Below are 16,039 nucleotides of genomic sequence, written 5' to 3' on the forward strand. Positions count from 1 at the left end.
TCTTCACCGGTTCCAATCAGAGTCCTCGAGAAACGGTCCTGTAAAACACAAATTGTATCAGTAAAGGTAGCAAGACAACCCGTTTGTTTCAGTATTTTAGAGACTGAAATCAAAGTGCAATTCAGAGAAGGCACATATAGAACGTTATTCAAAGTCACTTTTCCCGACAGTGGGAAACACCCCATACTGAGAGCAAACGTTTTGCTACCATCCGCAAAACCCACGGAACATGGTGATATAGGTACTACGTTAGACAACAATGAAAGCTGTCCCGTCATGTGGTGAGACGCCCCAGAGTCGAGTATTACATCACCGAACTTGTTCTTACCAGAAAGCTTATCGGCACCGGACTTCTCTTGGATTATCTGAGACAAAACCTTCCATTGATCTTGAGTAAACTCAGGAAAAGCTGAGGCGTTGGAGCTTGTAGCATGCGCCGCAGATGCCAGTCCTCTTCCACGACCACTGCCATTACTAGCACCACGACCACCTCTACCTCTTCCACGACCTGAAGCTCGCTCGTTCCACCAATCTGGAAAACCATTCAAAGACCAGCAGCTCTTCTTATCGTGACCAGTACGTCCACAGTGAGAACACGCGACTGCACGATCTCTTCCACGAAGTATACTGTCATTTTTCAAGCTGTTCTGATCGTCACTTCGAGTGGAGCCTTCACCTTGTCGAGCAAGAAACCCAACTGCTTCCTATTGTTGCTCACGACCACGAGAAGCCGTCAACCTCTGCTCTTCTCTAATCACTTTCGAGTACACTTCGCCAATAGTAGGCAGTGGATCCATCCCGATAAGAGTTGTACACAGCCCACCATAGCGTGAATCATCTAGTCCCATCAGAAACTGATGCACTTTGTCATCCTCTCTTTCCTTCGAAATATCTGCAGCAACTCCACATGTACACATTGGCAACGGCCTGTAGATTGCATACTCTTCCCAGAGCGAACACAAACGACCATAATACTCAAGTACACTCTGACCCTCTTGACGACACGAAGCCAAGTGAGCCTTGAGCTGATGAATGCGAACCTTATTCCCGACTGAGAATCGCTGCTTCAATTCAGACCACAGGTGACTAGCTTCAGATATGAAAGACACCGACGACTTGACCTTGGAGTCAATTGAAGAACGTATCCATCCTATGATCATTGAATTCACTGCTATCCAATTCTCATAATCTGGATCGTCCAACGAAGGTTTCTTCAAGGTACCGTTTATGAAACCAGTCTTACGCTTAGCCTGGAGTGCATTAAGCATCTCGTTGGCCCACTTATTATAATTTTCTCCAGTTAACATGACTGAAGTAATTACAGATCCAGGATTATCGGATCCATACAACTTGTACGGCGAAGAAGGAGCTAACTCAGCTCCACCAATCTTCTTCACCATGGCAGAAGACTCTTCTGACTTCTTTTCTTCATCCGACATCGTCACCGACGAACTCTGTTCTGACTAAGAACAAACTACAAAAACTCAGGAATTTTGTATAACTTTAGATTGATCGATGCTCTGATACCATGTAGAATAAGATATCGAACACTTGTGTTTTATTGACATCGGCTTCTGCCGTATATATACATAAACGAGATGCCCTACTCTCCACACAAATAGGAGATATATACAAGACTTAATACAAGACTTATCATTAACTAACAATACAAGTATATCTCAAATATATATGATATATATCGCCAATATCTGCTGGGATCATCTTCCGAGGCGTTGTGAAAGCTCTGAAAATGGTTCTGGTAGACCTGTTCAGAAGGATGCACAAGGCAGGCAATTGTGCACATGAGCTCAATGAATCTCTTTCTCAGGTGTGGTCCAGTTAGAAGATCATGGCAGATAAAACGCGGACAGTTCCAGAGCTTTTCACGCTCGTTATAATGAACAAGGTTAGTGGTGGGTTGTTTACAAACGAACATGTACACCTGTCACTTCAACTATGGCTGAAAAAGAGTCTATTTGTTGAGGTGTATGAATGGAAAGTTGCAAACAAATGGAGTGCAACAAAGGCAGAAGAATAAATGTTTTCGGAAAACAGTTTTCCGAAGACATATGTTCAAATAAAAATTGGTACTGGGACATAAAAGCTGTTGCATGCTGCCAGTGCCGTCATTTCGGTGGTCTAAAGCATTTCAAGAAAATGTAATCCATAATTTTTTAAAAAACTTTTAAATAAGGTTATGATGCTATAAAATCATACAAAAATATTATTTATGAAAACAACTCTGGTAGTTTTTCTTCCAACAATTTTATTTACAATTTTCCGTTGTTGAATTTATCAACCGTATCTTTAAGAAATATTATTCATATGTTATTTAGTTATTCTATGATTAACTAAATTATAGATACATTTTATTAATTTTAATTTTGAAAAACAAATCATTAGAGACTGTACAAATTAGGATTTTCAAACTATAATAGTAAAATAAAATCTGAGAAATCAAATTTTCTAAAACTAAAATTTATCATTGTGAAGAAAATGTAGATGTAAACCCCTGAATTAATTCTGAACTATTTAAAATAATGTAAATTATTTGCATTACAACTTTCAGAGTTATTTATTAAAGTGATACAAATTTATTTTACATCATTTATAAATAATGCAAATATTAAAAGTAAATGATGCTAAACAATGGTTTTTTTTTGTAGTGCAACCCTTACATTCAGCTTTATTAACCAACATTTTAAAAAATAATACAAGTAGACCCTTAAAAACAAGTATGCAGCATTGTAGGATATCATCTTCTTTATTCGGGGAAATAAGAAGGAAGAAAACTAGCTAATCAACTTCTTACTAGCAAAGTCCTCGTACGCTTCTTTTATGAGATCATCGTCGTCCCATTCATCGCGATAATTTTCAGGGTTTGAGACAAGACTTCCGTAACCACGGTCAACTTGTTTTGTTCTCCAAGGTTCAACAAGCTGGCAACCACATTCTTCTGCGACCCAGTCAAGGTACTTAGACTGCAAGAGAGAAAAGTCACTGATATAATGATGCTCTTGTTAAGCTACCAGTAACACCCAAGTTCATTCGTAATTTATAAATTCAAAATTTCAAAGCTACACACAATGATAGTCTTTTTATACTTTGCAAGACAAATATTTTATGATAAACTAAATTTTCTTTTACCACTCGAAAACAATTGAAATGTAAATGCAAAATATACTTTCATATTATATATTTTAATGGTTTTCCATGTATATTCAAAACGATCAAACGTTTTATTTTTGCCCTTGGTCAGTGTACTATTTTTATATCTATTTTTATATTTAATGAGATAAAAATAAGAAAAATTTTAAAATTCTGCCAAACATATAAATTAAAAATATAAGAACACACTTTAAATAAAATAAATTTCAAAGCGTAGAACGACAACTAATATAAAAGGAAGGAGAGTATTAAATAATGTTTGAAAATATCGAGACCTATATATTTATACACGTGAAGAAACCGAACTTACCTGAATTTTACCCAATTTATGTGTATGTCTCTTGGGAATACCTAACGCTTCAAGCATGGCAGAGGAAGCTATAACATCTTCCATCATCATTTCCGGTGAAGGAAGTGTAACTCGTCCAGACAAAACCGCAGCTACCCATTTGCTTTGGATTTCAAACATAACGAATTGTATGCCCTGATCATAAAATAATATATCAAAATTAGAAGTGAGAGACTTAAAACCAATTAAAGGAATTTCGATTGAGACTAACCATGCCTGGTAAACCAACAAAAGAAAGCCCTGGGGCAAGCGCTGGTGGAAAGACATGTTTGTATAAAGGCTCAACGCGGTTATCATCAATGCTCATATAGCCATTGGTTTCAAGAAATGGAAACTTATACTTGTACCTGAACAGTAAACCAAGACATAAGAAATATAATGAAAATCCATCACACGTTTTACGTATGCCGACATCTCGCTATATAGAAGCATAAAATATTGGAAATGGTTAAGAAAATACCCGGTGCAATACACAACGGTATCTGCATGAACTGCCTTCCCATTTTTGAAAATAATTGAGCCATCCTCACATGCAGTCTCTATCTACGAGGAATATGTTAAACTTTCATTATGTAGTTGGTTTTGAGATGAATTATGAGATGAATGTTTTTGAACTTATTATAATCCAAAATAAAGTTGTAAGCTTTACCTCAGAATGAATCCATAGATTGTTTGTGGGCACGGAAAGCTTCTCATACGTATCGGCTTCCCTCCCTCTAGACGCAATGTGGACTTCTTTGGCGACCTTAGCTACGTCTCTACTAATATCAGCACCGCTCGCAAAATTTCCGATAACCACCACCACCTACCAAAAACATCAACACAAAAAAAAACGCATATCATAAAGGGAAAGTCCACCCTACAACACAAAAAACTATAATTGATTAGAAAACCATAAAAGGCCAATGTTTCGTATTTGTTTATCTAATCAAAGTGTATGTGGGAGACAATGACTCTCCATCTATAAGTAAAACAATAATATTGAAAAGTAGATCTTCATTTATGCTGTAAAATTTATCTTTTTCAAAACGGATATATATGCATGCGGATTAAAATTCTTTCACATATTTTACTATATTTTTATAATTATAAAAAATCGATTTTATATTAATAAAAAATGTATGTCACTTATATGAAGTGACTGACATAAACTACAATGAAGACAAAACTCTAGATTCAATATCAATACTATTTTTCATATGTATGTTTTTCTTCTTCAACAAACAATATATAATCATTTATACTATATTATAAATATCATACTATAATATTTTTTCACTCGATATAGAATGCTGTCTCCTCCGTTCTACAGTAATTACATAAGTTTAGTGAGTTGATTGGTAAACATCAGAGTAAATTAAAATAAATAAAAAGGTAAAAAGTAGAAGTTATAAAAAGGTAAAAAAGTAGAATAAATTGAAAAGGTGAAAGAGTGGAAAAAAATGGAACAAAATCAGTTTTATGAAACATTTTTCTTTTGAAACACCGGAGTAAAACCGGTTATTCCAAGAGCAACATCATTGGTTAGATCTCTTCTAAAAATTTTAAAGCTAAAAATAAATCTTTTTATTTAACAAATAAACTAACCAATTAGATGAATAGGAATAAAAAAGAGGTTCTAAAAGGTCAGAGAAGAAATCTCTTCACTCAACTGATTCTCTCTCTCTGCTGCTTTATATATACTTTTTCATTTTTGTCTTGAGATGTCTATTCTATTAAAACAGCAGATCGACCAATTAATAAAAGTTATGTCTAATAATGTGTTGCTTTTATTTAGGGATAATTTGTTGTTTATAACTGCATCATTTATTACCTCTTTATTATTACCTCTTTATATAACCGCAATTACCTTTTTGTTAGTCAAGACATCATTTGTAACTTCCATCCCTATAAATTCTTGGTACCCACACATACCGACAGTTTAAAAAGAAAACATTCGGTGAAACTTTTGATATCTTCTTATCAAATGAGAACTTAAATGTTTATAAATAAGAACTAAACGTTATTAAAATCAGTTACGTGATCTAAAATTTTTAAGTTTTATCTGCATGGTGATTAGATACTTTTGGTAAGACGACTTACATGGACAGTTTAGCATGGTTCCCACTAGAGAATAAGAGAAATTGTGATTATATATTAAAGAGAAAATGTGTATTATATATATAAGTTGCCAACAAAAACATTTTGCACAATGTATATGTTTTATGTAAGAAACTAAACATAGATAAAATGTATTAAAAATCATATTTTATAAATCATGTAATATATATAGGTTATATAAAATATATGAATCATCATGACCTATTAATATTGGTATGATCCACCTATTTTAATAGAATAGATTAATATTGGTGTGATATATCCAACTATTTTAGTAGAATACTAGATTTTGACCTGCACAACCCGGGTATTTATTTTCACGTGTGTATATATATATATATATATTATTTTCATTTTATAAAATAGAATATTTTTCATTTTATAAAATATAACTGAATATATATATATATATATATATATAATATATATATATATATATAGAAATGTAAAATAAAATTTCATTACTAATTATGAAATTAGTGAAATTATTTATATTCAATTTTTGAAAATTAAGATCATATTATATCTTTTCAACAGATTTAATATATATATATATATATATATATATTTAAATTAAAAAATATCAAAAGATACTATGATTAAAATAGTTAAAAATGTTATATATTATTAGTATTAAGTATATACATTTAATAAACTTTCTATAAAATAGTCCAAATAAGAATATCACACATCAAAAAAATCATGACTTCTCTTTTAATATAATAGATATTAAAAAAGTTTATTAATCATTAGAAAAATATTATAAAAAGAAAAACATAAATATAACTAAATGACACCAGTATTAAAACTAAATTTCTAAAAAATATACCCGCCTTTTTAAGAGCGGATCAAAATCTAATCCTATTATAAATGACTAATGGAGGTGCTCTAACAAAACATGGAGTAAAATCTAGTATGTTTTTTCCTTTTATTTTTCTTAATAGTAACTAGAGTAATAACAAAATTATAGTATTCAACCTGATTGGTAATTTATAGCTGAAATTGAGTAATTTTAAATCTGAAGTAAAATATTACTCTAAAACAACCGATCAGTCACAATCATTATAAAACATTATATATATCTAGACTTGTCTTTAAAATGTTAAAAGAAATGAAAAAATAGGAGAGAAGAAGAAGAATGGAGAGAGGTGCCTTCGTATAAGAGTACTTAGAGCACCATTAACGGGAGTGCTTATAAGGGTGCTTATCAAATACTAATATAGTAGTGGGTGGATCTCACAAAATTTTAAAAACCGGCATTTCTACAGCTTATTTAAACACCGACTTTTGCCCTATTCGCGAGCCTCACTAACACGTAGCAGCTCGTGATTGATTTTTTTTTAATTTTTTGTCACACAAAAAAATCAAATAAGCACCCCAAAATAAGATGTTGCGTTAAAGATGTTCTTATTAGAACACTTTTAGCTAAAGATGCTCTTATTAGAACACTTTTAGCGGTGTAGTATCTAAAAGTAGTGCTTTATGAACTTTATATTGATATTTTAATATGGCTTGATTATTTAGTTAAAATTTACTTTTTTTGTTTTAAAACTAAACCAATGACATAAAGTTACGTGTGCTGAAAATATTTAAAGAGGTAAACAACCCTCTTTTACATACTGATTTCTATTCTCTCTCAAACTTTTTTATATTTTATTATTTTTATTTGGTAAAATATTGTCTCATCATCTTCTTTTTTATAATCCACATCATCTTCTTTTTACACTTTTCATAATCCACATCATCTTCTTTTTTCCACATATTAATGCAACATTTATATAAATTATCTCTATACTAACACTTTATCCTACTATTTTATATACTTATATATTTATATACAAAAATGATAAAATGTAATTCAATTAAAATATCTAATATTTAAACAAAAATATAAATATATATAGAGATATATTATATATATATATATATATATTTATAAATGTATATATATATATATATTGAATAGTGAACCAATACTAAAATAACTACTCTTGAAATATATTTTATAAAAATAATATTTTAGTGTCCAAATAGAATAAAATAAATCTCTATTTATAGATCTCTTAAACTAATATATAAAAAAATTATTTAAAATCAAATAATTGACTTTTTCTAACCAGGGTGAAAAATACGAAAACGTTATAGTAACCAATAAGAAAAATCATATATTTCAATTTATATTTAAATCAAAGAAAAAGCAATGCTCCATAGAATGATGTCCATTTTTTTGCTTTCAACGAGTTGAATAATTTCAATACAAAATGAATCCATGTTAGCAACTTTGAGTTTTATCCGGATCATTGCAAGGGTTCAACTGTTGAATTAAAAATTACACAAGTTCATTGTAAATGGTCTTAAAACAATATTATCAGACAATATTTTCAAATCAGTATCTATCAGCTATATTATTAATATCATACTAGAGATTGACCCGCACTCTCGTGCGGATGTTAATTTTTATTTTTTATAAACTGATATTTTTTCATGATTAATATTATATATTTTTATGTATCATCATATAATTAATTGTATGCATAGAAATTATTAGTTTATAATTTTAATGGGACTATATAATTACCTAGAATTTTCTAAAAAATTATTATCTTATTATTTTATCGATTTATGTCAAATTTTAAATCGGTTTCAATTGAGATCGGCTAAATTTATTAATTTATAAAGATTATTATTTTATCGAGCATTAATTTATAGAGTTTATATTGTATATTTGTTTATATAATTTATAATACATATACATTCATTTGTTTCTTGTCATAAATTGCATGTCAGTCTATATATATTTTTATTGAATTGACTATTGGTTGGACTAATATCAAATAAAATTCACATAATTTTTATGGAAACATTTATCTTTATTTTTAAAATATGAAATAGAAACTTAGAGTAATTTAAAAATGAACGACATATACCATAAGTTATATAAAAGCTTTATTTTTGAAATTAATTTTATTGTTTTATTAGTTCATTTATAATTAAATTAGTCGTGGGATTTAAATTTATTAAATCTACATTAACATTTTTTTTGAAACACTAATCTACATTAACATATAACTAAAAAGGTGGGTTTGATGATAAATGGGCCAAGATAATAGTAAATATTAGATTTATCCCGTAATATAATAGCATCCAATAAGAATATAGTTAAACCAAGACATATTTGATAACAAACCACGTTATTTTACACTGATTGTTTTGATCAAATCAAACCAAAGCATATTTGATAACAAACCACGTTATTTTAGGTGTACTCGGTTTTATAAAAATTATTACGCAGGATTGGTAAGTTATAAAATGACATGTTTTAAAATAATGGCATACATTGGTAATAATTGAGAAAAACTAAAGATTTTTTTTTGTGTACTTCAATTTTAATAGATTAGATTATGGTTTGTTAAGAAGCTAAGTTTTGTTTTATTTACCAAAATTGAACCATCCACAAATGGTTAGTTAGAGAAAAATTATCAGACAATGTCTTCAAATATGAGGATCTGTCAGCCTTTTTATCAATACTATATTATGGTTTTGTTAAAAAGCTAAGTTTTGTTTTATTTACTAAAACTGAACTGTTTATAAACAAATGGCATAAGAGTGCCGGACATGTTCTAAAAACGTGGGGGGGGGGGGCATCAGATGCTTTCTTCCTTTTTCTAATGCTTTTTATCTGTCGGATACGTTGTTAGATATTGACGTTGGAAGTAGGGGTGGGCAAAAAAACCGAACCGAACCGATCGAACCGAACCAACCGAACCGAAACCGATTCGAACCGAACCAAAGTCTATTATCAAACAGTTAGGTTTAAGATTTTCCCAACCCGAACCAACCGAACCGAACCACATTGAACCGAACCAAACTAAACCGAACCCATAACCAATGTGCATATTAGCAATATACAATATACTAAAATGCTAAGACTAAAGTTATTGTTAATTTTATTAAAGATTTTTTTTTTTAGTTTTGTATTTACTTTAGTTAATTTTTGTTTGATGTTTATAATTTGTTAAAGTTTTTGTTTCAGTTTTACATTATATTTAGTTTACATAGTTTATTGTGTAGAGGTATTATTAACGATGTTTTTTATTTTCTATTTATTATAGTTAATTTTGATTTGATTGTGCTCTTATAAATGTTTTGTGTTTCTAAAAGTTTTTTTCGGTTTTATAATGAATTTAGTCAACATAATTTAGTTTTTTATAATCGTCAACACGATGATTTTATGACCATGCGTTTGTGTTTTAAGACCGAACCGAATTCAAACCGAACTGAGTTCAAACCGAACCGAAACCGATCCAAACCGAACTAACTATGATTTACTTTGGTTGGATAAATCATTGAACCGAATTAACCAAACCGAACCGAACCCGAACCGAACCGATAAAATAACCGAAGTGCCCACCCCTAGTTGGAAGCACTCTCACCATAAGAGTGTCCTGCATGGTTCTAAAAACTAAAAAGGTCGGGTATTTAATACTTTCTAAAAAGCTGGGGTATTTTTTTTTTTTTTTTTTTTTGTAACTGTAAAAAAAAAAAGCTGGGGTATTACGTATTAGATACTTTATATCTTTGTCTCTTCAATTTTGTCATTTTCTTTTTTTTATAACGGCAATTTTGTCATTTTCTAATAATTTTTATTAGTCAGATACTTTGTTAGGTATTGGTAATAGAGATACCTTAATCTTATTTTTAAGAAACTCGGTGTGGACAAAAAAACAAATCAAACCAAATCAAACTGATTCAAATCAAATCAAACTCTACGTCTAAATCATTTAATTCAAGATTTTTTCAACCCAAATGGTTTGATTTGGTTCGGTTTTAAATCGGATCAAACCGAAAAACTAAAGTATTTTTAGTTAGATTAATTAAATATACTAGTAAAGTAACTTCATAATTTTTCTGCCTATATAAGAAATTGTAATGCGGTCATTTTATGTTATCCTTTTCAAACAAATAATAATATTTGTTGGATACTTTGTTAGATATTGACGTTGGAAGCACTCTTAGCATAAGTGTCCTGCATGGTTCTAAAAACTAAAAAGGTCTGGTATTTAATACTTTTTTAAAAAGCTGGGGTATTACCGTATTAGATACTTTATTATATCTTTGTCTCTTCAATTTTGTCTTTTTCTAATAATTTTTATTAGTCAGATACTTTGTTAGGTGTTTGCAATGGAGATACCTTAATCTTATTTTTAAGAAAGTTGGCGTGGACAAAAAACAAACCAAACTAAATCAAACTGATCCAAATCAAATCAAACTCTATATCTAAATCATTTAATTCAAATTTTTTTCAACTCAAATGGTTTGATTTGATTCGGTTTTAAATCAGACCAAACCAAAAAATAAAGTATTTTTAGTTAAATTAATTAAATATACTAGTAAAGTAACTTTATAATTTTATGCCTATATAAAAAATTGTAATGTGATCATTTTATGTTATCCTTTTCAAACAAATAATAATAATATCATTTCTTTCTTTTATATTTGATATGCTTCTATTTTCTTATTCCTCTTTTATATGGCTGACTTTCTTACGAGTATAATAACTTTGATAAATATATATATAAAGGTAATATAAAGTAGAACAATATATAATAAAATTATAACAGGCCATATATTTTGTGCTTACCTCATTTTTGAATGGACCAGGAACTCTGTAGTTGTGGCTATGAATCTGCTTTCCTGGCCATGATTTTATCCCTATATATACATATTTTATAATTAAATATTTTTTATTGATATATATATATATATATAGACAGTGCACAGATAATCACTGAAGTCTTCAGTCGGGAATGAATGTAAACGATTGTAATCCAAAATCCGTTAATGGGGGTTTAAATCTTTTCATAATTGATCTCCATTTTTTTGTATCTTTATATATAGAGTTCTGTAAAAGAAGTTATCAAGTTTTTAACTGTTTCTGAAAATACACAATAACTATTTGAATTTAAGAAAAGTATAAACAAATACTAAGAAAATAGTAATGTTTACGTTTTACTCTTAAATTATAAACATCAAATGCATCATTCTTATATGCTCTCTTTGTTTTTAAACATTGATGTTATTGTTTTATATTATTTTCTTCTTAAAATTGATGTTTTAGACTCTTACTAAGGCATTTTATTTTAAAATTAAAATATAAGTTAAACTATATAGAGAAATAGTGAAACATCATTAAAATATTAAATGTACTAAAATAAATAATAACAATCTGAGTATTTACGGTATAATGGATGAAACTTCCAATAATCTAATTTTAATTTTCAAAAATTAAGGAAGTATATTTTATTTTTATCACTGATTCTTAAAATAAACTTCAAAAATTAAAAAAAACGTAAACAATTTTGTTAGCTGAACCCTTGAAGCCAAGGTGTGAAATACAAACACGCGATAAAAAAAATTAAACCGCTTAGACGACAAAAAGTTGTGATATTTATGAAATCGTTAAATAATACCTAAACAGTTTCACTTGGGGTTTCTTCCAACTCTTTCACCGCAATTTGATTTATTTTTAGGTCAAAAGCTTTAAGTTGCGAACAATATTGAGGCAAAGAAGAATCATAAAAAAAATAACTTGCAAAACTCTAAAATCAATTAGAAACTAATTTTTACTTGGGTTTTCTACCAACTCTCTCACCGCATGCAATTTGATTTTTTTAAGGTCAAAAGCAACAAGCAGATAAAAGAGACAGCAGAAAACATCGAGGCAAATTATAATCATAAACAAATCACTTGCAAAGCTATAAAAGCACTTAGAAACCAATCTTTACCAGGAATACGAGCAACGTAAGGTTCGGTATAATGCCCACTGCAAACAACGACGGCGTCAAAGATCTCATCGTCCGAGAGATCACCGGAGTTTTTGGACCGGACCCTCCATTTCCCCTCAACCGGCTCAACCCTAACCACCTCTGTCTCGAGCCGGACCATCTCCTCTATTTTAAACTCTCTCGCAAAGTCTTGAAGGTACGCAAGAACTTCCCTGTGGCTCGGATACCTTCTCGAGTCTCTTGACAAGTCATCAACACGTGGAACGAACGGAAAATCCCTGAAACCCATACACTCTCTCGGGAGGTTGGTTCGGAGAGACTCGTAGACACTCGAGTGAACTATAGGTCTCCTCGGGTCAAGACCAAGCGGGTCGGATTCAGTTGTAGGTGAGTAAATCCAGAGACCTCCCACTTGTTTCTCCCGCTCATAAACGACGACGGTGTGACCTTCGCGATGGAGCTCTCTGGCGGCTATTAAACCGGATGCTCCGGCTCCGATCACCGCCACGTATTTGGAACTGATTGAGTTTTGACCTGGTGCCATTTATAAAACGTCGATGGTACGTTTTTTAGTTGTATGTTGTCTTCGTCCACTCGGCCTAAGAGAAATGGGTTTATATAGAACTGGAAGATATATACAATACTATATTTTCATTATAAAGAAAACTAGGTGTTTTCCTGCACCATGTGCAGTAAAAGAATTTTAAAATATTTTTAATAGATAAATATAAATTACATTTAACTTTTATTAATATTATAAATTTTCTTTTTTTTATCAATATTTTTATATAAATTTGATTTAACTGAAGACTAAAATTAAGATAAAAATAATTTTGTTTATTTGAAATTATATTTAAGAATGTGCATGTATATATTTAAAATTATAATCTGAGGTAGATTTTTCTATCTATTTATTTTAATTAAATATATTAAATAAATATGTAAAATTGCATAATGTCAAAAATTAAAATTAAACAATATTTATAAAATCTGTAGATATATATAAGAAACTAATAATTTTACGATTTAATTTTATAATTTTCTAAAAATATGTATATTTTTTTGAAATATGTTTAATTTAAATGATATTTCAAATTTTGAAATGCTTATGAATTATATTTATTTTAAAGATGATTATGAGTTATTACCATATTTTAAAAAAGTCCAAAATATAAATCGATAATAAATGTAATATATGAGTTATTACCATATTTTTAGAAAATTACCAAAAATATAGATTAACATTAAATATAATTGTTCATGTCATATTAATTTACAAGACATGTCATCAATTTTAGTAGTCATGTCACAATTATTAATCTAGGTGTTTTCCTGCACCATGTGTAGTGATGAATTTTTTAAAGTTAAATTTTATATTTTAAAATGTAATTTATTAATATTATATATTTTATTTTTGACCAATAAGTAATATAAATATCATTAATTAAGCATAAAATTAAGAGAAAATTTTTTTTATTTTAAATTATATTTAAGAATGATATATATAAAGTTAAAATCTTAGATTAAAAAAATATTTATTTCATTTGGTTAAATGTATTAAATCAACTTGTACAAAATTACTAAAATTATATAAAATTGTATATTTATCAAAAACTAAAACTAAATAATATTTACATAATTTGTAGATATCTAAAAGAAACTAATGATATTATGATTAAATTTTTTAAAATTCAGAAAATTTAGAAAATTTTAGATAATAAATTTTTATAATTATAAAAATAAATTATACAATATTTCAAAATTCAAAATGTCATATTTGAATATATTTATTTTAGTGATGATTTATGACTTATTACCATATTCCACAAAGTTTACCAAAAATATAAATCAATATTAAATATAATATATGAGTTATTGTCATATTCTAAAAAGATTTCCAAAAAAATATATCAGCATTAAATGTAATTGTCCATGTCATATTTAACCATATGACATGTCATCAATCTTAATAGCCACGTCATAATTTTTTTTGTGAAAACGATTGTAGAAAAGACATGTGGCAAATCACTTCTCAAATATAGACTAGGGGATATACTGGTGTCCACGTTTTAGGAAAATAATGTTATGAATTTGTTATTTCTCAAAAACTGATACCAATTAAGTTGAAATTTTTGTCAAATGTTTAACAAATGAGTCTCACTATATTATTCCTCACTTTTTCTCGTTTACGGAATAACTCTTGAACAAAAAATTTCTCCTCGATTTTGATAATGAACAAGTGGAAACTATAGTTAAAAAAAATTAAGTGAAAGTTCAGATTAAACAAATTGGGGCAAGAAACAAACAAAATATTCATTCATCAACGAAACGTGCAACTAACGTGGCGCACTACGCCGTTAATTGATAGTTTTTTTTATTGTGTTTGATTTACGTTTGGATTTTTCCTGATCAAAACAATTTCTCTTATACATGTTTTCGTACAACTAAATTGATTTTCTTATATTTTTTGGCATTTTCTAATTTGACATCTTCTGTGTCGTTGGTATACTAGGGGATCAGATGCTTTCTTCCTTTTTCTAATGCTTTTTATCTGTCGGATACGTTGTTAGATATTGAGTTATTGACGTTGGAAGCACTCTCACCATAAGAGTGTCCTGCATGGTTCTAAAAACTAAAGGTCGGGTATTTAATACTTTCTAAAAAGCTGGGGTATTACGTATTAGATACTTTATATCTTTGTCTCTTCAATTTTGTCATTTTCTTTTTTTTTATAACGGCAATTTTATCATTTTCTAATAATTTTTATTAGTCAGATACTTTGTTAGGTATTAGTAATAGAGATACCTTAATCTTATTTTTAAGAAACTCGGTGTGGACAAAAAAACAAATCAAACCAAATCAAACTGATTCAAATCAAATCAAATTCTACGTCTAGATCATTTAATTCAAGATTTTTTCAACCCAAATGATTTGATTTGGTTCGGTTTTAAATCGGATCAAACCGAAAAATTAAAATATTTTTAGTTAGATTAATTAAATATACTAGTAAAGTAACTTCATAATTTTTCTGCCTATATAAGAAATTGTAATGCGGTCATTTTATGTTATCCTTTTGAAACAAATAATAATATTTGTTGGATACTTTGTTAGATATTGACGTTGGAAGCACTCTTAGCATAAGTGTCCTGCATGGTTCTAAAAACTAAAAAGGTCTGGTATTTAATACTTTTAAAAAAAGCTGGGGTATTACCGTATTAGATACTTTATTATATCTTTGTCTCTTCAATTTTGTCTTTTTTAATAATTTTTATTAGTCAGATACTTTGTTAGGTGTTGGCAATGGAGATACCTTAATCTTGTTTTTAAGAAAGTTGGCGTGGACAAAAAACAAACCAAACTAAATCAAACTGATCCAAATCAAATAAAACTCTATATCTAAATCATTTAATTCAATTTTTTTTCAACCCAAATGATTTGATTTGATTTGGTTTTAAATCAGACCAAACCGAAAAATAAAGTATTTTTTAGTTAAATTAATTAAATATACTAGTAAAGTAACTTTATAATTTTTCTGCCTATATAAAAAAATTGTAATGCGATCATTTTATGTTATCCTTTTCAAACAAATAATAATAATATCATTTCTTTCTTTTATATTTGATATGCTTCTATTTTC

The 16,039-nt window shown here is 28.8% G+C and overlaps 1 protein-coding gene across 2 annotated transcripts; it reads right to left on the reverse strand.

Moving 5' to 3' along the window:
• Positions 1-2,538: 2,538 nt before the first annotated feature.
• On the reverse strand, positions 2,539-13,008 carry LOC108825621 (flavin-containing monooxygenase FMO GS-OX2). Of its 2 annotated transcripts, XM_018598949.2 has the most exons (7): positions 12,403-13,006; positions 11,259-11,329; positions 4,167-4,322; positions 3,978-4,060; positions 3,729-3,864; positions 3,479-3,652; positions 2,539-2,981 (listed from the first exon to the last, which is right to left on the reverse strand). In XM_018598949.2, the coding sequence occupies exons 1-7, from the start codon at positions 12,944-12,946 to the stop codon at positions 2,793-2,795; spliced, it is 1,353 nt and encodes a 450-aa protein (XP_018454451.1). In that variant the 5' UTR covers positions 12,947-13,006; the 3' UTR covers positions 2,539-2,792. The 2 variants fall into 2 exon arrangements, with proteins under 2 accessions (XP_018454451.1, XP_056851143.1); XM_056995163.1 differs by lacking the exon at positions 2,539-2,981 and having other exon boundaries at positions 3,485-3,652; positions 3,734-3,864; positions 12,403-13,008.
• Between the last annotated feature and the right edge of the window lie 3,031 nt (positions 13,009-16,039).

This window comes from Raphanus sativus, chromosome 9 (assembly GCF_000801105.2).
Source record: "Raphanus sativus cultivar WK10039 chromosome 9, ASM80110v3, whole genome shotgun sequence".
Taxonomy (NCBI): domain Eukaryota; kingdom Viridiplantae; phylum Streptophyta; class Magnoliopsida; order Brassicales; family Brassicaceae; genus Raphanus; species Raphanus sativus.

Coding starts and splice junctions, on each gene's coding strand:
- LOC108825621 (XM_018598949.2), bottom strand. CDS start 12,946: ATGGCACCAGGTCAAAACTCAATCAGTTCCAAATACGTGGCGGTGATC. Junction 3,865..3,977: donor ACCGTTGTGTATTGCACCGG/GTATTTTCTTAA, acceptor TTTACTGTTCAG/GTACAAGTATAAGTTTCCAT. Junction 3,653..3,728: donor TTGTTGGTTTACCAGGCATG/GTTAGTCTCAAT, acceptor TTTTATGATCAG/GGCATACAATTCGTTATGTT.